We start from the raw sequence: 24,111 nt of genomic DNA, 5'->3' as shown, positions 1-24,111 counted from the left end.
CCAACAGCCTCATTTACATACAATACATAGATTACTATGGTACAAGGAGAGGTGGGGTCAGACAATAGCAAGGGCTGATGGGAGGTTGAGGGGGGAGGGGAAGAGGTACAGACAAGAAAGACATTCGATAAGTGGCGATGTTTGCCACAATGCTCCCCCAGAACCAAGCCGGCATACACAGTCTGATCCCAACGGATCGGCTTGGGGATGTCCGGAGGAGCGCTCACAGATCACTTTTCAAGTTCAGTTTGTCTGGATAACCCGTCGGCGTTGCCATTTTGCTTCCCAGGGCGGTAGTGGATGGTAAAGTCAAAAGGCTGCAGCGCCAAACTCCAGCGCAGCAGCCGGGCATTGTCTCCTGACACCCTGTTCAGCCACACCAGCGGGTTGTGATCTGTGAATAAGGAAAAGGGTTGTCCATACAAATAGGGCTGCAGCTTTTTAAGGGCCCACACCACGGCCAGGCATTCTTTTTCTATGGCGGCGTAGCTTACTTCCCGGGGTAAAAGTTTTCTGCTTAAGTAAGCCACTGGATGCTCGCCGCCATCTTCTCCGACTTGGCTCAGTACTGCCCCCAATCCAAACATAGAAGCGTCTGTGTGGACAAGAAAGCGTTTAGTTGGATCAGGGGCGGCAAGTACAGGTGCATTCACAAGAGCCGTTTTTAGTTGCTGGAATGCCTGCTCACACTCTGGGGTCCAGACTACTATCTTAGGAAGATTCTTGCGGGTCAAATCGGTGAGGGGTTTGGCCAGGGTACTGTAGTTGGGTACAAATTTACGGTAGTATCCTGCGGTACCTAGGAATGCCAGTACTTGAGTTTTGGTCCGAGGGGTTGGCCATTTGGCTACAGCCTCTACCTTAGCCGGTTCAGGTTTTTGTTGGCCACTCCCTACCCGGTGTCCTAGGTATTGGACTTCTGCCATCCCTATATGGCACTTACTGGGTTTCAGAGTTAATCCTGCCTCCCTAATACGGTCTAGTACGGCTCCTATGTGGGTCAGGTGTTCAGTCCAGGACTGGCTGAAGATCGCTATATCATCTAGATAGGCGCAAGCGTACTCCTGGAACCCATCCAATAGCCGATCCACCATCCTCTGAAAAGTAGCCGGAGCGTTTTTCATCCCGAATGGCATGACCTTAAACTGGTACAGGCCAAACGGGGTGACAAACGCCGACTTAGGGATGGCGTCTTCGGCTAGGGGAATCTGCCAATACCCCTTACAAAGATCTATTGTGGTGAGGTATTGGCCCCTGGCCATTTTGTCCAGGAGCTCGTCTATCCGGGGCATAGGGTAGGCATCGGATATGGTCTTATCATTAAGCCTCCGGTAGTCTACGCAGAAGCGGGTAGTCCCATCCCGCTTCGGCACCAGAACTACTGGGGAGGCCCAAGGGCTTTCAGAGTGCTCTATGACTCCTAGTTTTAGCATTTCTTCAATTTCCTTGCGCATATTATCCTTTACGGATTCAGGTATGCGGTAAGGAGGTTGGCGGAGAGGGGTCTGCCCTGGTGTTTCTACTCTGTGGGTGGCTAACGGGGTGTACCCGGGGATATTAGAAAAAGTGGTTCCTTTTTCCCTTATTAGACTATGAACCTGCGCCCTTTCCTGGGGACTCAGCCGTTCACCTAACTGAACCTCTTCCAGGTCCTCTTTCTGGCCCTCTTTCTCTAGGAGGTCTGGGAGAGGTAAATTGTCAAAGTCCTCTGCGGCAGAGGCGCAAATAGCAGTCACCTCTTCTATGCGCTCGTAGTAGGGCTTCAGCATGTTCACATGGAGCATGCGTCTGCCCCCTGCTCCAGCGCACGGCCGATCACATAGGTGGTATCACAGATTTGCTCCACCACCTTGTATGGGCCCTGCCAGGAGGCCTGCAGCTTGTCATTAGGGACTGGCCGTAGGATTAACACCTTCTGCCCGACCTGAAAGCTGCAGTCCCTGGCCCCCTTATCATACCATCTGCGCTGTCATTGTTGGGCCGTTTGGAGGTTAGTACGTACCGTCTGGGTCAGAGCCTCCAAGCGTTCCCTAAACTCCGGCACGTATGGAACAATAGGGGTACCATTCGTAGTTACCCCTCCCTCCCAGTGTTCTCTGATAAGGTCTAAGGGACCCCTCACTCTCCTCCCGAACAATAATTCAAAAGGGGAGAATCCCGTGGATTCTTGGGGTACTTCCCTATAGGCAAAGAGCAAGTGGGGCAAAAACCGTTTCCAGTCTTTTTGAGTGTCTATGAACGTGCGGATCATCTGTTTAAGTGTTCCGTTAAACCGTTCACAGAGCCCGTTGGACTGGGGGTGGTAGGCAGAGTTTAAGATCGGTTTCACCCCACACACTTTCCAGAGTTGGTGGGTGACCTCTGCAGTGAACTGGGTGCCCCTATCCGATATAATCTCCCGGGGAAATCCCATACGGGAGAATATTTGCATAAGGGCATCGGCTATAGTCTCTGAATGTACATTGGTCAACGCCACTGCCTCTGGGTATCTAGTGGCATAGTCCACCACGGTCAAGATGTATTTCTTACCGGAGGGACTGGGTTTCGCTAGGGGTCCTATTATGTCTACGGCTACTCGACTGAAGGGTTCTTCAATTATGGGCAGGGATCTGAGTTTGGCTTTATAGCGATCCCCTCTCTTCCCTACCCTCTGGCAGGTATCGCACGTTTGACAGTATTGTCTAATATCCTTTGAGATACCTGGCCAGAAGAAGTTCTGTGTCAGCCGATGTTTCGTTCGGCTGATTCCTAAATGTCCTGATAATGGTATATCGTGCGCGATGCGCAGCAACTCTTGTCTATACTTTCGGGGTACCACTAACTGCTTAGTGGGCACGGGTATGGACCCTGCTACTACCTTCTCTGCATAGCGGTATATGAGACCTTTATCCCAAGCATATCTCTCTCCCTCCAACCCTCCTTGGTCCTTGTTAATCCTATCTTTATATACCTGCAGGGAGGGATCTAGGGCCACCTCACTGCCAAATTCCAGGGGGGCATCCCAGGGGAGAATAGGAGGGGTGTGTGGCATATTGTTTACCTGAGCCTCAGAGTGATCGGATGGAGCCGTGGTGCGTGCTTGCTGCCGGGTAACAACCGGGTAGGCCTCTTGGATAGTTGGTTGAGGGACAAAAGCAGAGGTGAGCTCCCCCAAGTCGTTGCCCAAAATAACATCAGCGGGCAAATCCTGCATAATTCCCACCTCCATGTTTCCATGCCCTGCCCCCCAATTCAAATGCACCTTGGCAGTGGGAACTTTGTAAATTGCTCCTCCTGCCACCCGTACAGCTACACAGTCTCCGGTGAGGGTGTGCTTAGGCACCAAATGATTTCGGACCAGGGTTAACGTGGCCCCAGAGTCACGTAATCCTTGTATACTCTTCCCCTCCATGTGTACCACCTGGCGGTGCCCCTGACGGTTGTCTGAGGCGGCTTGTATGTGGTTTACCTCGTGTAGGATCCCCAGAGGCTCTTCTATTGAGGTGACTGTGGATGTTGGGAGCACAGATTCTCTTTGGCAGCAGTGTACTGCAGCCCGATTGGGGGGAGAAGGACCCTGGTAGTTCCAGTTCTGGCGAGGTCGGTTACGTGGGCAGTCTCTCTGGATGTGCCCCTGTTGGTTGCAGGTGTGGCAGCGGATCGGTGGTCGGGTATTGTACCTAGGAGGGTACTGGTTGTGGCTCGCGGCTGGTCGTGGGTGAGCCAAGGTAGTCACTGCTGGCAGAGGGGTGGTAGATCCATACGTGGTCCGTTGTGGTGTGCGTTGGTCTCGTCTGGTGTCTTGGAACTCCTCAGCTAGCTTGGCTGCCTCTGGTAGGGTACGGGGTTTGCGATCTCGTACCCAATTTTGCAGTTCTGTGGTTAGTCCATTAAAAAACTGCTCCATTACTATTAACTGGAACATCTCTTCCATAGTGGTGACCCGTGTCGCTTCCATCCACCCCTTGGCGGCTCGTTGTAGTCGGTGTGCCCATTCAGTGTGTGAGTCTTCTGTTTGTTTCTTGATATCCCGGAATTTGAGTCGGTATGCCTCAGAGGTAATGGCATACCGTGCTAGGAAGGCTTGTTTGACTTTGGGATAATTCCTGATGTCTTCGTCTGGGACGGTTCGGTATGCCTCTGCGGCGCGCCCTGACAATCTACCTGCCAGCAGGGGTACTTGGTCGGCTGGGCTGATGTCGTGTAGCTGGCACAACCTTTCGAAATCCTGTAGGTATTCGTCAATATCACTTTCTCCTTCTGTGTAATTTTTAAAAGCTTGGTAGGGAATCTTAGCTTTTCCCTGGGTAGTGCTGGTGGGCGCTGGGGCTCTTTCCCCAACTCGCTGAATAGCGTTTTGCTTAGCTACAATGTACTCGTGCACATCTGCTATCAGTCTTTCTAGTGTCTCCACGGAGGGGGTGTTTGGGTAAAAAGCTAACCTGCTATTGAGCTCTCTTGCAAATTCCGTTGGCTCTGTCTCCTGTGGAGTTGCCGCAGTGGTCGCTCTGTCCCCCTCCATGAGTTCGGCCACAAGAGTAGCTTTGGTTTTGTTGCTGGCTTTTCTTCCCCTTGCTTCCAATAATTCCTTTAACGTAGTTCGTTTCAATGTTGCATAATTCGTCTCCATTCACCGTTCGTTCGAATGACTGCACATATTCTCGAACTCCGGTATATCCGAATGGCTGTTTCAACGAACTGCTGCTTTGCTGTGCGGTTTGAATCCCGCCGCTTGCCACCAATTGTTGCGGAGCTTGAAGGTATACCCTCAATATCTTCACTTAAATCCCCTTGTAGCTGAAGAAACAGGTCAATATTCAAGAGACAATTTCCCCAGTGACTGGACGACACACAGTTTGGGAGTCAACTGACTTTACTAGGCATGCGCACCTGCTTTCAAACCTCCAACAGCCTCATTTACATACGATACATAGATTACTATGGTACAAGGAGAGGTGGGGTCAGACAATAGCAAGGGCTGATGGGAGGTTGAGGGGGGAGGGGAAGAGGTACAGACAAGAAAGACATTCGATAAGTGGCGATGTTTGCCACAGGGGCGCTGTGGCTAACACAGGGACTTTGTGTCTTACAAATATAAGGTCAATTTGGTTGGTAATTATGGAGGCACTGTGGTTATTATGGGGTAAATGTAACTGGTGCTGTTATGAGGTCACTGAGTGCATCTGACATGTATGGGGGAGGGGTTCTAAAATAAATTATTTTTCAGAAAGATAAGTCTCTATTTTACTTTTCGTGGTGGTTGCAGATGTTCCTTAGTTACATGGGAATTCTGGTTTGCAGCTCATATCCCATCCCAGATTACCGGGGGCAGTTATAGCAGCTGGGCGCAGTCATATTACAGCAGCCATTCCTCCCGGACTCCTGCTGCGCGTTGCGGAGTCTCTACTTAAATAGTGTCCCTGTTTACTGAGTGTTAAATGTGTTACAGAAGTAAAGGGTTAACTCTCCACCTCTCCCATCTATATGAGTATCCAACACGTGGTCGACGCTCTACATGGACTTCTTTATATTAATACCCCCCAGCAGGACATTTGAAGAAATACAGACTTTATGTACCTGCTCTGTTCCTGGTCTTTGGCTCCTGGACCATCTTCACTTCAACTTCTAGTATGAAGGGATCACTCATCGGTGAAGTGTCCTCAACCTAGCCTGGTTACTGAAAGGAGGGTGAAGTAACCATATGTTGTATCACAAGGAGGTGCAGTTTCCTTTGCGGAAAAGCAGGCCAACGAGAACCCAACTGCTACCCCTATATCTGTAACCCTCTAAGTCTACAGACTCACAGCTCTTACAGTCAAGAACCAGCCCCTGAGGTGACTACTCCACAGACGCACAGCTCTTACAGTCAAGAACCAGCCCCTGAGGTGACTACTCCACAGACGCACAGCTCTTACAGTCAAGAACCAGCCCCTGAGGTGACTACTCCATAGATGCACAGCTCTTACAGTGAAGAACAAGAGTCCCACCTCTGAGACCTGCTCTTATGTCCAGGACAGGGCCCCATCGTGAATGAAGAGCATGTGCAGCATCACCTCCATTGACTGCTACTGGATTCCAAAAATAGCCAAGCCAGCACTTGGCTATTTTTGGAACTTCCATCCCAATAAATGGAGAAATCTGCACATGTGGAGGTCTCAGAGGTGGGAGTCCCAGCTATCTGACATGTAAGGCATTTCCTATCAATATGCTATAAATGTCCAGATGGGAATACCCCTTTAAGGTGGCAGTCCCACCATAAGAACTGATATCTGATCAGTGGGGGTTCTACCATGTGTTTCCCACCAATCAGCAGAATAGGGTCCTGGAGTCTACAGGGTGAATGCTGCTCCAGTCTTCTCTATGGGACGTCCAGAGATATGGGAGTGCTTTATTTGGCGTGTCTTCAGTGGTCCGATAGAGATGATATGGAGTTTAGTACCATCTAGTGGACAGAATGATATGACACTTTAACAACAGGTTGATAGTGGACTGAAGGACCATGAACAGCTAATTGACCACGAGAATCATATATCCCAAAATTCAGGTTATCCAATCTTCACATAATGTCTTGGAGATACCCGGACCTAAAATATCTCTGGGCCTTGTCCAGTCTTATACATTTGTTTTAGCAGCTCATGGACTGAAGTGAAAGACTCTCTGCATGGTCACATGAGCAGAGGGCAGTTTGTGTAGTACAAACCAGAGAAAATCTCAATATAAAAGACGAAGACTCTGCATAAACCTTTCAAACAGCTAATAAGTAGGGTCCCTAGAGTTGTGCCATTCCTTTCTTCAGCTCTACCCACAAGTGTTCGATTGGGTTGAGGGCTGTGGGGTCCAATACAGCACCTCTAGTTCATTGAACAATTTCTTCAATCTCGAGATATGCTTCGGGTCGTTGTCCTGGTGGAACACTGTCGTACTTCTCATACCCATAGTACTCAAGTGTATGAAGTAACTCGTCTTATAGGATACTCACATATGGTTCAGCATTGAGACCACCATCGATCCTGGTCAAGTATCCAACGACGTTGGCTGTGAAACAACCCCATATCATCAGGCTTTCTCCACCGAACTTGACAGTTTCTACAATTTCTCGATCCATTATCCCCCTTTTCCCTTCCAGGCCCATTTGCACCCATCAGAGCCCAGTCTATTGACTTTCATCTCATCGCTCCAAATCCAATCTTCTACAATCTTGCCGACGCTTCTTATGATGATATTGAAGTCAAGGGTTCGTCACCTTTTTTCGGGCCACCATTCCAGACTTGTGTAATGCACATCGCACGGTGCTTGCATGGACGTCTGTGATCTCACTATTACGAAGCATACGAGCCGCCTCCACTGTTGTGTTTGTTGCACCCGAACTGATAGACCTAGTGATGAGCCGACTTCTTGACTCTGATATTTTGCCTGAACGTCCACCTCTGGGCTTTGGAATGGATGGACAGACTTCATTTTGTATTCTTCTGACTGTTATGGCGCTCACATGATGCAGTTTGGCAGCTTTGTTGGCTGAGATACCACTATTAGTGTTGATCGAGCATGCTCGGCCGAACACCAATTCGGTTAGAGCATCTCGAGATGCTCGGCACATGACGGAATTCGGCCGAATACCGCATGTGCTCGAGTGCAATGCTCGAGTCTCCTCCCCGCACGTTTGTTGGCTGCTACGCAGCCAATAAACGTGCGGGTGAGCAGTGCCCTCACTGTAATGCCGTAGCCATGTTGGTTATTGGCATTACAGTGATTGGCTGGCCGGAACGCGTCATCGGGTGCGATATAGCACCCGATGACACGTGTTCGGCTCAGTGTTAGTCAGAGAGAGCTGTGCTGAAGAAGGGAAAGATAGAAATTAGTATTTTTTTCTGTAGAAAAACTTGGCAGAGACCCAGAAGTCCTTTTAAGAACTATTTTTGTGTGTGGCAGCCGCAACAAATATTTTTAGCGCAACCTGCGCTCAATTGCTAAAACTTTACAGACCCAAAAGTCCTTTTAAGGACTATTGTGTGTGGCAGCAATATCTATTTTTAGAGCATCCTGCGCTAAATAGTGTGCCATAGTTAACGCAAATTATCTGCGTTACATCTCCTGTGTAACGTGTGCGCATCCCACAAATATCTGTGACATCAAGAGTACTTTTTCCATATCGGTGTCCGCTGCTGACAGTGACATTACCAGGGCCACATCTCCAGTGTAGCGTGTGCACATCCAAAATACCTGTGACATTCGCTGTCATTTTATATTTGCCGTTGCTATCAGCGACATTATCTGCGGTATTTCTCCTGTGTAACGTGTGCGCATCCCAAATACCTTTTTTAATTTTTTTGCCCATACACTTCCAAATCCTACACTACTTTTACGTGTGACAGACTTTCAATCATATATAAGATTTAATATGAAGAAGGCGAGCAGTAAGGGACGGGGAAGTGGCTGTGCTGCTGATGGTGCACGCAGAGGCCGTGGCCCTGTGCGCATTGAAACTGTGCCTGCTACCAGAGCACAAGAAACACACTCATCCATGATACCTAGCTTTATGTCCCAGTTTGCAGGTCGGTGCAGGACAACGCTCTCGAAGTCAGACCAGTGCAACCAGGTGGTCGGTTGGATTGCAGCAGATAATTCTTCCAGTCGGTTAAGCACTACCCTGTCTTCCACCAAGTCCAGTCTCTGTAGCCAAGAGTCTGGTCAACACAATCCTCACCCTGATCCACATTCCTCCCACCATGGAGAGTTTGGCCAAACAAGTGATCCCACACTCGGATATTCCGAGGAGCTCTTTTCAGCGCCATTCCTTCATTTGGGCCTCTCAACAAGCCTGCTTGAAGAGGGACATGAGATCTTGTGCCCTGATTCCCAAACTCTTAAGCATCCACAGTCACAAGAAGATGACGGTGGGGAACGGCAATTAGTGTTTCACGAGGTGGATGATGATGAGACACAGTTGCCAATAAGTCAACTGCAATTAGTGTCTCAAGAGCTTGATGATGAGGATGAGACACAGTTGTCAATCACTGAGGTTGTGGTTAGGTCAACAAGTCAAGAGGATGAGCAAAATGAGGAAGTGGAAGAGGAGGTGGTGGATGATGAAGTCACTGACCCAACCTGGGAAGATGGCAAGCCGAGCGAGGACAGCAGTACAGAGGGGGAGGGATCCGCAGCACCGCGACAGGCTGGAAGAGGCAGTGAGGTGGTAAAAGGGAGAAGGCGAGCCACACCAAACAGGCCCGCAACTGTTCCCCGGAGCACACCCTTGCGGAAATCTCCCTTGCGAAGGGGTAGGCTTTCCGCAGTCTGGCGCTTTTTTGAGGAAGGTGCGGACAACCAAATAATTGTAATTTTCAACCTATGCCATACAAAAATGAGCAGGGGCGATTGGCAGGCGCAGCACTATGAAGTGCCTTTTGCGCTGTGGTATTAGAAGAATTCTGATATCTCTGACTATTAGTCTAACCAGACTGTCTGTTACTCTGTAATTCCTCTAGCGCCGTTCTATGGAAACAGTAGGTGTAAAGAGCACACCAAATGCTTGAAATAACTTCTTTATTAACTTCAACTTTTCTTCATATATAACACTGCCGCCTCCGCAGCAGATAGTCCATGTACATAACACGTGTTGCATAAAGATTCATAAAATGGCGGTATGCATAAGATGGTTCAACTGTTCAATCTTGTCATTGAACATAAAATGGTGGATATATTTCTCTCTTCAGTATCTGTACTCTCACTTTAAGGTATTTAAGCACTTTATGATCTCTCTGAGAGGTATATCTGAGGTCTAACCAATAGTTCTACTTTGAATTTGGTCTCAATTTGCAGTATGCAGTTAGCAGTAACTATTTGCAGATTGGTTAAGCATGATCTGGTATGGTTGTATGCAATTTGGATTGCAATATGGAATTTGAATTTGCGATTGCAATTTGGTTTGGATTGTATGGCTCCGTAGTTCGTTTGTATGGTGGAACTGTAAGTAAACACACATATAACCAGTTCAGTATACAGTTCTAATCACTATATTAACAGTAAGAACATTATATACCTGTTTTAAATTCCTATGTTGGCCTCTCTGCTTTCATAAAAAACACATCTCTTAGTGGAGTGAATGTCTGCTCATCTCCTCTCTCTGGTGAATGATTCCAGCAGCTCCTGCTAGGGGAATTTCCCACACAGGCTGTGTGTGAGGCTGGCTGTAATTGGTCAAAACTCCTGGGCTGTGTGAGTCTGGCTGTGATTTGGCAACATTCCTTCCCTGCAACAACAGTTTAACTCTATGCTTTCTGTTGTGTATGCTGTGTCATTGAGCTTACCTTATATTATATAATGAATCTTAAAGGCATATTATCTTTTCTGCTTCTGTGGACACAAAATATAACTAGTACATGACATCCAAACATGAAGTCACTGTAAATAACTCTTTTGTCTTTAACACACAGACATATGAACTGTATTAAGGTTATTGGCAAGTCTAGCTGTATAAACATATAAGCTATGTTAGCAACCTAGGACTGGTCTTAGCTGGCCAGCTACAGAGCGTGAACACTAGCAACCTCACCAACGCCAGCATGATCCGCCACATGGCATCAAAGCACCGTAATAGGTGGGCCGAACGCCTGGGTCCACAATCTGTGTCTGTGGGTCACACCACTGCCTCCTCTTCCCCTGTGTTACGTGATGGCCAATCCCCTGTTAAAGGCACAGGTCCGGATGCCTCCCGCCCTGTACCTGGACCTTTGCAAGCACCATCAGTGACCACATCCACTTCCCTGTCCCAGCGCAGCGTACAAATGTCCTTACCCCAGGCATTTGACCACAAGTGCAAATACCCAGCCATCCACCCACAACTTTCCAAATTACTGGCCCTGGAAATCTTTCCATTTTGGCTTGTGGACACTAAGGCCTCCTGCAGCTTGATGTCGACGGCCATCCCTCGTTATGCAGTCCCCAGCCGCCAATATTTTTCATGGTGTGCCGTGTCAGCCTTACAGCAACATGTGTCCTGTAACATCAACCGTGCGCTGACCAATGCAGTTACTGGAAAGGTCCACTTAACCACGGACTCATGGACAAGTGCTTTCGGCCAGAGACGCTACGTTTCCCTGACCGCACACTGGGTTAATGTTGTGGAGGCCGGGAGCGAGTCGTACCCTTGGATGGCACAGTTGCCACCGACGCCAAGGATTGCGGGCCCTAATTCCATCAGGGTTTCCGCGACCACCTACGTTAGTGGCTCCAACCCCCACTTCTCCTCCACCTCCTCCTCCACTTCCACCTCCAAATTATCCTCTTGCAGCACCAGTCAGCCATCAGTCGGTAGCTGGAAGCAGTGTAGCACTGCAGTGGGGAAGTGTCAACAGGCCGTGCTGAAGCCGATCTGCTTAGGTCACAAACAGCACACCGCCGCAGAGCTGTTGCAGGGGATAAGAGACCAGACTGAGCTGTGGCTCTCGCCACTCAACCTACTACCGGGCATAGTTGTATCTGATAATGGTTATAACTTGGTGGCGGCTTTGGAGCTTGGCAAGCTCACACACATTCGATGCCTAGCCCACGACTTCAACTTAGTGGTTCAGCGGTTTCTCAAAACCTACCCCAATTTGCCTGAGCTACTGGTGAAGGTGCGCCGCGTGTGTGCCCATTTCCACAAGTCATCGACAGCTTCAGACAGTCTGTCAATGCTGCACTTACAATTGCCAACTCACTGACTGTTGTGAGACGTGAGCACGCGCTGGAACTGCACGTTTCAAATGTTGGCCAGGCTTTGTGAGCAGCAGAGGGCAGTAGTGGAATACCAGCTACTACATGGTTGTCGCCTTTCTAGTCAGCTTCCGCTTATCACAAGCGAGGAGTGGGCATGGATGTCTGACCTCTGTGAGGTTTTAAGAAACTTTGAGGCATCAACACAGATGGTGAGCGGCGTAAACGCTATTATCAGCGTCACCATCCCACTTCTGTGTCTACTGAAATGCTCGCTGCTCACAATTAAGGCTGATCCTTTGCATGTAGAAGAGGTTGAAATGGGCGAAGAAAGTACACAGGGTGATAGCCAGACCACCCTCAGTTCGTCTTCTCAGCGCGAATTGGATGAGGTGGAGGAGGATGAGGAGGACTAGGAGCAGGAGACGATTGCCTCCGTTACAGAGGGTAGTACCCATGGAAGTTTAATTCCATCTGTTCAGCGTGGATGGGCAGAAGAGGAGGAAGATGATGAGGAGATTGAGAGTCATCCTCCTGATGAGGACAGCGAAGAATGGCACACATGGCTGACTTCATGTTAGGCTACCTTTCCCATGACTCACGCATTTTATGCATTTTGGACAACCCCGATTACTGGTTGTTCACCCTTCTTGACCCCTGCTACAAAGACAACTTCTCATTCTTGTGGTGAAGAGGACGATCAAAACTGTGTAATACCAGAAGGTCCTTGTGGAAAAATTGCTCCAGAAATGTTCAGCTGACAACGCTGGCTGCAGAGTCCGTAGTTCCTTGGCCAACCAAGGAGGGGAGATGAGGGGAACACACAGCAGTTCCAACAGAGGTAACACTCTCCAAGGCCTGAGACAGTTTCCTGACACCCTCATCCTGATGCGCGGCCTAGTGTCACAAGGAGGGTGAAGGAGTGTGTAGCAGACTGTGTCAGCGTCCTCAGTGATCCCTCTGTGCCTTACAACTACTGGGTGTCCATGCTGGACACGTGGCACGAACTGGCGCTCTACGCCTTGGAGGTGTTGGCCTGGCCTGCCCTGCCGCCAGTGTTGTCATAGCAGATATTTAGTGCTGCTGGGGGCATAATAACTGATAAGTGCATTTGCCTGTCATCTGAAAATGCTGACCGGTTTGCAGTGTCCTGAAACACACTGCCTAATGTTGTGATTGTGTTTCATGTAAACTGTGCTTATAAATGTGTTCTCATAAAGTTGCATAGGGAGGGGAGGTTCTGACAAGCCTCCCAGGGCTGACTCTGCCCTACACATAGTGCAGGAAGAAGAAGGTCAGTGTGTGTGATGTCTGAGGACAAGAGGAACCTCAGCAGCCATTTTGGAGAGTTATCCAAACTCCATACTTAGTTCCATGTACCAAGGAAAAGATTATAGAAGAACCAGGCAACTCTGAGAGGGGATGAGGATATTGAGGAAGGAAGGTAACTGTGGTTTATTAGACTCCAGCCTTCTTTGCATCAGATGGAGAGATTCTAAGCTACAAGCTGCCCACCATAATTAAAGACAAAAAGGCCATTTGTCAGAGTATAGAATTCCTAGAAGAGGATACAGAGGTGCAGCATTATACAGTACAGCAGAGATCGTTCATCCTCCAACCTGGAGAAACAAGAGAGAGAAAGACTGATTGTTACAGAGGACGATGCCTTATGCAACTTCTGGGAACTAATGTGAATCCCTGTGAAATCTGCCTTTATGTTAATGACTGTTACATACCTTGATGACCTGTGGATCTGCTTCAGTAAAGTACTGGGAGTTTGTTAAAAGCTCTAGTCTCCTTATTCCATAGTATCATTACTACTACTCTCAACATTTGCACCTATTGGTGCTGGCGTCACGAACCAGGGGCCCAGCCACCAAAGCACCTTAAACACCAATTACCATCAAGGGCACCTCAACCAACATCTGGCTGGTGTTCCCTGCAACAGAGAGTGCCCCGGAGGATTTTGTGCTGTCTTCCCATCCACTGCACACCGGCCCCAAGGGACAACTTAACCATGAGTACTACTATCCTCGGCACCTTATCATTAGTACACTCACGCAGATCACCCCTAGGGTGTCCGATCGTTGCAGGTTGACTCTTATAAAAATGAACGAGACCTGGATGTCCCCTGACTTCTCTACTCCACAGAGGAAAGCAGCTGAACATAAAGGCACTCTAAATGTGTTTTTTTATAATGTACTGAATACACTGTATTCCCATGCACCCTTTCACCACAAACAAGGGTATATGGTTCAATCTTCCTTTTCTCGTCCTCCTCTTCCATCATATCAACATGCTTATTAGTCTGCCCTCGCTCCTAATGTTGTAGAGGGTCAGCTCCTCACCTGCAGACCCTTGCATGTAATGTTTTAGAGGGTCAGCTAACCAGCAGGCCCTCACTTACAATCTTTTAGAGGGTCAGCTTACCCGCAGGCCCACGCATATAATTTTTTAGAGGGTCAGATCACTAGAAGGCCCCCACCTACAATCTTTTAGAAGGTCAGCTCACCTGCAGACCCTTGCATATAATGTTTTAGAGGGTCAGCTCACCAGCAGGCCCTCACTTACAATCTTTTAGAAGGTAGGCTCACCTGCAGGCCCTCGCATATAATGTGTTAGAGGGTCAGCTCACCAGCAGGCCCTCACCTACAATCTTTTAGAGGGTCAGCTCACCAGCAGGCCCTCCCATATAATGTTTTAGAAGGTCAGCTCACCAGCGGGCCCTCGCCCATAATTTTTTCAATGGTTAGTTCAGCAGCAGGCACTCGCCCATAATTTTTTCGATGCTCAGATCAGCAGCAGGCACTCACCTCAAATTTTTTAGAGAGTCAGCTCTGCAGCAGACCCTCACCCCTAATGTTTTAGATGGTCAACTCAGCAGCAGGCCCTCGCCCCTAATGTTTTAGATGGTCAGCTCTGCTGCAGACCCTCACCCCTAATGTTTTAAAGGGTCACCAGCAGTCCCTTGCACCTAATGTCTTTGAGAGTCACCAGCAGATCATCAATCATAATTTTTCATGGGTGTGTATGAGGCCCTCCTTTATGTGATATACAGGATGTATCCTAACAATTTTTCCTCTAAAATCGATTTTATCTTCGGTTTGGTGCGTATTATTGTCAGTCTGTAAAAGCGGAGTACAACTCGGACAACATGGTTCCCAGCAGCGACCTGGGAGTCCAAGATGCATCCAGACATCCTCCCCATCCTGTTTCCATCAATTTCTGAACTTTTCATGTGATGGGTGCTCCCACTGACTTCCATTGTGCTCGATAGAGCAGCCGAGCACTTTGGTGCTCGATCAACACTAACCGTAATGGATGAGCTGGATGATGCAGTTTCTCTTTTCTTGGGAAATCTTCTTCATGGCGGCTCCTGGATTTGAACCAGTGACCTTTCCCTTAGGGATCAACCTAATAACACACTGAGCTATCAGGGAATGTGAGGACAGGATGTAATTTGTAGTTTACAAGAAGAAAATGATTGTTCCACCACCAGGAGCAGAACAGTAACAATGCAGTAACATGAGAAGAATCAGAACTAAGCATATGCTAAATAGCTGCAAGTCCAATGTATGTATGAGATAGCCGAGATGAGTGTCTATGAAATGATGGGAGTCTCACGTCTGAAGCTGTAGTGGATGGTGAGATATGGAGCCTGGAAGTCAGAAGTTCTAGATATTGTTACCCTTTTGCTCGTCAGTGTATGTCACACCTGTAACCTTGTAACCTGGGGTGTCGGCGGGGGCCTCAGTTTATCAGGCAGCTCTACTTAAAGGGAACCTGTCACCGGGATTTTGTGTAAAGAGGACATGGGTTGCTAGATGGCCGCTAGCACATCCGCAATACCCAGTCCCCATAGCTCTGTGTGCTTTTATTTGATACATATGCAAATTAACCTGAGATGAGTCCTGTCCCTGACTCATCTCACATACAGGACTCATCTCAGGTTAATTTGCATATGTATCAAATAAAAGCACACAGAGCTATGGGGACTGGGTATTGCGGATGTGCTAGCGGTCATCTAGCAACCCATGTCCTCTTTACACAAAATCCCGGTGACCGGTTCCCTTTAATATACAGAGAAAAGTATTGGGCCCCTCCACATTCCACCTGAGGAGCTTTATTACACCTCATTGTACATTGATAGTCATTAACATGGAGTTGTTCCCCTACAGTAAAGAACCTGCTCCTGAGGTGACTACTCCACAGATTCACAGCTCTTACAGTAAGTAACCTCAAGTCTGCGCTCACCTTTTCTGCACAGGAATACTCACTACTCTTATATGACCTCTTTCCTGCAACCCCAAACAGTTGTTTAATACCTTTACCTCTCCGCTCCATCCCCGTTTGTCCAGGGTACCAGCCTTCTGAGAGAGAGAGGGACAGCTAGCTCAGGCCTTTCCTCAGCATCAAACTCTTCTTCTGCCAGGGAAGAGACTGGAGAAGCCAGCCCTATGCCTCATCTCGGGAAGGAGACTGGAGAAGCCAGCCCTATGCCTCATCTCGGGAAGTAGACTGAAGAAGCCAGCCCTATGCCTCATCTCGGGAAGGAGACTGGAGAAGCCAGCCCTATGCCTCATCTCGGGAAGGAGACTGGAGAAGCCAGCCCTATGCCTCATCTCGGGAAGGAGACTGGAGAAGCCAGCCCTATGCCTCATCTCGGGAAGTAGACTGGAGAAGCCAGCCCTATGCCTCATCTCGGGAAGGAGACTGGAGAAGCCAGCCCTATGCCTCATCTCGGGAAGGAGACTGGAGAAGCCAGCCCTATGCCTCATCTCGGGAAGGAGACTGGAGAAGCCAGCCCTATGCCTCATCTCGGGAAGGAGACTGGAGAAGCCAGCCCTATGACTCATCTCAAGAAGGAGACTGGAGAAGCCAGCCCTATGCCTCATCTTGGGAAGGAGACTGGAGAAGCCAGCCCTATGCCTCGTCTCGGGAAGGAGACTGGAGAAGCCAGCCCTATGCCTCGTCTCGGGAAGGAGACTGGAGAAGCCAGCCCTATGCCTCATCTTGGGAAGGAGACTGGAGAAGCCAGCCCTATGCCTCGTCTCAGGGAGGAGACTGGAGAAGCAAGCCCTATGCTTCATCTCAGGGAGGAGACTGGAGAAGCCAGCCCTATGCCTCATCTCGGGAAGGAGACTGGAGAAGCCAGCCCTATGCCTCATCTCGGGAAGGAGACTGGAGAAGCCAGCCCTATGCCTTATCTCAAGAAGGAGACTGGAGAAGCCAGCCCTATGCCTCATCTTGGGAAGGAGACTGGAGAAGCCAGCCCTATGCCTCGTCTCGGGAAGGAGACTGGAGAAGCCAGCCCTATGCCTCGTCTCGGGAAGGAGACTGGAGAAGCCAGCCCTATGCCTCATCTCGGGAAGGAGACTGGAGAAGCCAGCCCTATGCCTCGTCTCGGGAAGGAGACTGGAGAAGCCAGCCCTATGCCTCATCTCGGGAAGGAGACTGGAGAAGCCAGCCCTATGCCTCGTCTCAGGGAGGAGACTGGAGAAGCAAGCCCTATGCCTCATCTCAGGGAGGAGACTGGAGAAGTCAGCCCTATGCCTCGCCTGCAGTGTTTTGCACCTGAATTCCTCCAGTAAAGAAGCACCCTGGTTTACTGCAGACTCTGACTCTCTGAACTTCTTTCCCATTGGGGTGCACCATGCATTACCATCCCTTCTGGAGAGCAGCAACACGTGGTGACGCCTCGACGGTGTCCGGTGGACCCAGCGTAGTGTTGGGGCCACCTCAAACTGGGCCACTGCACTCACCGTCCCCGTTCTGCCCAGCAGCCTGCACCCACTGCTACTCCTTTCCCTCAACCAAAGGGGCCTTCACCCAGTCTCGTTCTTCTCCTGCAGGCCGCACCCTGCGCTTCTCTGTTCAGCCTGTTCTCCCCGATCGTAGAGCATGTGCTTATTGGCTCTTAAAAGGCCAGCGCTCTCCCACCCTAATTCTTCCCCACTGTGGACTTATTTCACAGATTCGCATGAACTCTGCCTGGCCTGACCTCTGCCTGTTTCCTGACTATGAGTATTGCCTGACCTCATGGTGCTTCACACCAATGTTTCTGCAGCAAAGTTCAGATCCCTGTACAGGGTGAAAACCAGGGGAATGACAGGATAACACAGGATAACACCCTCAGGACTAGCCCAAAGTCAAACTGGTTGGTTGGAACAGTCCTCAGGAAGACCTTGGTGGTCTGGCACAGACAGGCGCGATGTAGTGACATCATCATCTAGCTGCCAAACAGACAGAAGCAGAACTGCTTTGCTCTGTTTATCATGTGAACATGGGATGAATGAGTATTCTATTTGGAATTCATCATGTGGAGAGAAACAAAAAAGAAAACCGCGGCACTCACCGGAGTTGAAATGATGTTGCAACTTTATTGGAAAACTTCCTGGAGAGGTAGTGCATGAAGGGTTCTGGGGCGGACACACTGTAGCAAGTGGCGACGGCCGTTTCGCGCGCGGGATCGCGCTTCCTCTGGCCCCTATGCACGTCATTGCGCAAGTCTGCGCTTTATAGGGGCGGACTCAGAGCAGCCGGCACCATCAGCTACAGCTGTGCGCCCATCAGTCTGTGACGTGAACCAAAAACATGACCAATACAGACGCATGTAAGCATAGATGCTAAGGGATATACAAGGGGGCGCAATAGAGTACAACGTATGTAAGGGTGAAGCGCACATGCGATTAAATGTATGACTGCAAGCCCATATAAACGTGACCAAGGAGATCAGGTCTAGCAATAGAGATTAAAGCACAAATGTGCAGACTACAATCTAAGCAAACATGACATTTGGGCTAAACAGACTCTTGGTAGTCACCCTCAGGAAAGGGGAAGGGGAACCATCTACCCCTGGCCCCGCCATGTCAACCCGCCACAAATGACACTGACAACCAAGTCAAGTTTATAACCTTTATTTAACGATTTTGTTGGGTGGTAGTCGGCCACAGCTAATTCTTTTAACGGCATAACCATAGCTGTGCCCGTGCGATCCGCCAGCCGCTGGACTCCCAGCGGGCAGATTACGCCAGTTCACCTGCTCAGCATCCTATTTCTCCTTACCTGCCGCCAGCTGTGACTTAATAGGATGCCACAATGAAAACATGAGCCATCAGCCCAGAATGCTCCCACGGCTCCAGTCTGCATGATCCACCTTGCTTCCCTCTGCAGGAGCAGGCGATGCCGATCACCCCCCCTGGGGATAGGTCGGACATGCTCTACCCCTGCAAAGGAGAGACAACGCGGATAGGCATCGTGGGCGGTGCGGATATGGTCAATCAGACGTGGGCAACCTCTGCCCGACCGTATAGAGCCAACATGTTCACGGATGCGTTCAAATAGGGGGCGGATCGTTCTGCCTATGTCTTTCTGGTCTGGTTGGGGAGCGAAGAGTCGTGCCGTGCATTTGTAGATTACCTCAACACACGTAACCAGATGAATATGAGATTCACCATCAATTTTGGTGGTGAGTCCCTTGATTCCTGGACGTGCGTGTTACCATAAAAGAGGGCGCTGTACACACTAATGGTTATCGTAAACCCATGGTGACTAATTCGCTCCTCCACCAGACCAGTGGTCACTGTTCTTTCTGTGCACTGAACACCTGCAGTAAGGCTCTACCGATAGGAGCAACCAAACACGTTGTACGCGATTTTATTTATTGTCGTACATCCTATGTAGTATACGTAGTTTTTTGCCCCTGTAAACGTTTTTACATAGGCAAAACGATCCGTCCCCTATTTGAACGCATCCGTAAACATGTTGGCTCTATACGGTCGGGCAGAGGTTGCCCACGTCTGATTGACCATATCCGCACCGCCCACGAAGCCTATCCGCGCTGTCTCTCCTTTGCAGGGGTAGAGCATGTCCGACCTATCCCCGGGGGGGTGATCGGCATCGCCTGCTCCTGTAGAGGGAAGCAAGGTGGATCATGCAGACTGGCGCCGTGGGAGCGGCAGGGTTAACTGACAATAACGACATGGCCGTCATTAGGTGGGTGAGCAGCCGTATATGGCCCTTGACATCTGTACTTTGCATACGTTTAGCCCAAATGTCATGTTTGCTTAGATTGTAGTCTGCACATTTGCGCTTTAATCTCGATTGCTCGACCTGATCTCCTTGGTCACGTTTATATGGGCTTGCAGTCATACATTTAATCGCATGTGCGCTTCACCCTTACATACGTTGTACTCTATTGCGCCCCCTTGTATATCCCTTAGCATCTATGCTTACATGTGTCTGTATTGGTCATGTTTTTAGTTCACGTCACAGACTGGTGGGCGCACAGCTGTAGCCGACGGTGCCGGCTGCTCTGAGTCCGCCCCTATAAAGCGCAGACTTGCGCAATGACGTGCATAGTGGCCAGAGGAAGCGCGATCCCGCGCGCGAAACAGCCGTCGCCGCTTGCTACAGTGTGTCCGCCCCAGAACCCTTCATGCACTATCTTCCCAGGAAGTTTTCCAATAAAGTTGCAACATCATTTCAACTCCGGTGAGTGCCGCGGTTTTCCTGAACTTTTGACCTTACCTCTACATCGCTGAGCACCACACAGCGGAGCAGATATAACCACAGCACCGGCTTCTCGGTACTAAGGCTTTACCAGTAAAGGCAGTGCCGCCTTGTTTTCACTTTTCTGAACGTATACATATTCTATTTGGAATTACCGAGGGGGCATCACTCTGTTTGGGGGATACTTATAGGGGCCTCATACTGTATGTGTTCTCTTATTGGCTACTCAATGCATGGGGGTCACTTAAGTAGGCATCACTGTGCGGCTCATTGTAACATGTTCATCTCCAGTGTCCAGCATCACCTATCCCAGGATAGGAGATGAGTGTCTCATCCCTGGGGGGCCCACCGCCGGTAGCCCGCCATTCTCAAGAACGGGGGTATCATGTCTCCAGCTCCTCCTCAGTGCAGAAGAGTTTAAGCTCTGCTGTGGTCAAACATGCCATCCAAGTCTATCGATGGAGATCGGCAAGTACAACCGAGGACCTCGAAAACCTCAAAAAAAAGCTTCCGAAAAAAAAAAAATCCACCAAAAATGAGAAAAAAATTGCACTAAAAAATATGAGTCTTCACTGTATTTTATTACAAGCATTAAAAAATGCTGCAGAAATACTCCCAGGTGGATTCACAAAAAAATAGAACTTTCAGTTTTACGCCGCACTCGCTACTTAAAAAAATTGCTGAGGCTTAGTGAGAGGAAGAGAGGTCTCCCACCAACTGACTAATTATAATTTATGCAAGAAACTAGCATAAATAACACCAGATTTTGGTTTCTCGGACTGCCAGAAGACGGTGAATATTAGAAGAGGTCTGTGCTCCTTACATTTGGTGCCTCTTACTCCAGCACAATTCTTATTAGAGGGGGAATACAGAAAATGAAAATACTTAAAGGAACTGTCATATATATTTTTTTTGCTAAAGTGTAAGGCAAGTGATAGGTAACAATTTTGCAATAGACTTTATTTAGCCAAAACGTTTATTTTTGGTAGAAAACTGGGGCTGAAATTGCCTTTAGCAGCACTCTTCAAAAGAGCGTTGCTAAGGGCCATCCGTCTCCTATTAGAAAAGGGGAGACGGGCTGAGCAGACGCTGTGCAGACGCTGTGCAGACACTGTGCTTGCTTCCCTGGGAGACAGAAGGCCGGGCACAGGAGTCTTAGGAGTTAAAATTACATTTATATTCCCCCTTTCTATGTAATCTAAGGCTCCGTTACATTCACTGACCTGCGATCCCTGTGATAATGATTCATGAAGCAGCCACCGGAAGTAGAAGCACTGTGCGCAGTGAGCCGGCGGCTGCTTCATGAATCATTATCACAGGGATCGCAGGTCAGGGAATGTAACGGAGCCTTAGATTACATAGAAAGGGGGAATATAAATGTAATTGTAACTCCTAAGACTCCTGTGCCCAGCCTTCTGTCTCCCAGGGAAGCAAGCACAGCGTCTGCACAGCATCTGCACAGCGTCTGCACAGCGTCTGCACAGCCCGTCTCCCCTTTTCTAATAGGAGACGGATGGCCCTTAGCTACGCTCTTTTGAAGAGTGCTGCTAAGGGCCATTTCAGCCCCAGTTTTCTACCAAAAATAAACGTTTTGGCTAAATAAAGTCTATTGCAAAATTGTTACCTATCACTTGCCCTACACTTTAGCAAAAAAAAAAATAATATGACAGTTATCCTTTAAACATTACTTTATTATAAATATATTCCCAAATAACTTTCATCAGTTATAATGGTCCGTTTCATCCCGGAAACAATCATGAGGAGAAATAAAACGGCTGCTGTCCTATTAGTGCACACAGAACCTGTCCTAATCACACAGGAGGACAAGCTACTTCAGAACACTGAGATAAAGAGCTGCCTCATCCTCCTCTCTGCTCTGCTAGTCAGGGATAATGATCCTGAATACAGATGATAAGATCTTTAGCTGAATCTCTGTAGGATGGAGGTCATGAGGAGACATGAAGTACAGAGAGGACAGACAGGACAGACTGTGGTAATGGAGACTGCATACAAGAGCTGCTGCTCTATATCCTCACCTCCTCTCTGTACTTAATGTCTCCTCATGACCTCCATTCCTACAGAGATTCAGCTGAAGATCTTATCATCTGTATTCAGGATCATAATCCCTGACAAGCAGAGAGGAGGATTAGGCAGCTCTTCAGATCAGTGCTCTGCTGTGTGATTGGGACAGGTTTTGTGTGTACTAATAGGACAGCGGACAGTTTTTTTTCCCCTGATGATTGCTCCCCAGACAAAATAAGCGATTATAACTAATGAAAGGTATTTGGGAATATATTTATAATAAAGTAATGTTTAAGTATTTTCATTTTCTTAATTCCCAGAGAACCCCTTTAAGGGGGGAAGGGGGGACTTGAGCCAGAATTTTTTTATTTTTAAACCACTCCAGTTGGTGATAAAAGTGGGTGTGGTTAGGTATTTAAATTAGATACACTCCTGATTTATCAACTGATATCTCTGTGACATCACAATGTGTAACGTCCCAGATCATTATATGAGTGACATCACCAGATTTCTATGTGACATAATCAAATCTCTATGTGAGATTACCCACTTTCTATGTGAGTGACACCCCCAGATCTCTATTGTGACACCACCAGATCTCTATATGACATCACCAGATCTCTATGTGTCACCTCCAGATCTGTATGTGACATCACCAGATCTCTATGTGACATCAGCAGATCTCTATGTGTCACCTCCAGATCTCTATGTGACATCACCACATCTCTATGTGACATCAGCAGATCTCTATATGGCATCACTAGATCTCTATATGACACCTCCAGATCTCTATGTGACATCACCAGATCTCTATGTGACATTGGCAGCTCGGTATTAATGACATCACTAGATCTCTGTGACATCACTAGATCTCTGTGACATCACCGGAGTGTATAGATCCAGATGATCTCTTGTACTCATACAATAAGGGCCCCTTCAGTCTCTGAATGGAGGATGTTTGCGAAGTATCCTTAGATTGAAGCTGATATCTGCAGATCCGGCTGCTCAACCCCCCCCCACCCCGGAGGGTGAAGGTGGTGGAGCAGTAACTAAATTCTCCTGTCGGCTAATGTAGTATTACATCAGGCTCCCAGGGCAGGTGGAAAGTTGTTCAGTCCCCCCCTCACACACACCAGAACCCTGCAAATCAATCGACAACCCTGGAACACTAATCAGACAAAAAAACTGAGACAAGCTTCCAGAGTCGCAGAACGGCACTGGAAGAAAACCCAGACCAAGGAGGACTTCATCTCATACAAAGAAGCTGTTCTCAAATTCAGGTCTGCACTCGCCTCTTCTAAACAGGACTACTTCACTACTCTTATATCATCTTTCTCCCGTAACTCCAAACAACTGTTTAATACCTTTAATGCTCTACTCCGTCCCCCCTGTGCCCCCTCCCACACCCCTCATCTCAGCTGAAGACTTTGCCTCATATTTCAGAAATACAATCTGTAAAAGCTTTAAACACCCCCCACTACACCCCTACACAGCCCCCCAAAGCTCTTGCCACATAACCCAGTTTACCACCCTCACAGAAGAAAAGCTTTCCAACTTAGTCTCCAAGTCACACCTCACCACCCAATCCCATCCCACCTCATCCCTAACCTCACACTATAGTTATCCCTGCCCTAACTCACCCTACAACCTATTGTTAACCATACTAAAGAACCCCTCCCTGGACCCATCCTCTTCATCCAGTTATCGTCCTATTTCACTGCTCCCATTTGCATCCAAACTCCTAGAAGAACATGTCCACCTCAAATTGTCCTCTTACCTCTCATCCCACTTACTTTTTGATCAGATTCAATCCGGTTTCAGACCAAATCACTGCACTGAAACTGCCCTAACCAAAGTCACCAACAATCTGATAGCTGCCAAAGCTAAACATCACTACTCTGTGCT

The 24,111-nt window shown here is 48.5% G+C and overlaps 1 protein-coding gene across 1 annotated transcript; it reads right to left on the bottom strand.

The window, feature by feature from the left end:
* Positions 1 to 535: 535 nt before the first annotated feature.
* LOC122926906 lies at positions 536 to 4,827 on the bottom strand. The gene is made up of 2 exons (XM_044278426.1): positions 3,041 to 4,827; positions 536 to 595 (listed from the first exon to the last, which is right to left on the bottom strand). Exons 1-2 carry the CDS (start codon positions 4,607 to 4,609, stop codon positions 563 to 565), a joined length of 1,602 nt encoding a protein of 533 aa, XP_044134361.1. The 5' UTR covers positions 4,610 to 4,827; the 3' UTR covers positions 536 to 562.
* Positions 4,828 to 24,111: the final 19,284 nt, after the last annotated feature.

The sequence above is a fragment of the Bufo gargarizans genome, chromosome 2 (assembly GCF_014858855.1).
Source record: "Bufo gargarizans isolate SCDJY-AF-19 chromosome 2, ASM1485885v1, whole genome shotgun sequence".
In the NCBI taxonomy this organism is placed as follows: domain Eukaryota; kingdom Metazoa; phylum Chordata; class Amphibia; order Anura; family Bufonidae; genus Bufo; species Bufo gargarizans.
Note: the sequence above shows the minus strand (reverse complement) of the source record. Positions and strands in the feature narration are given on the sequence as shown.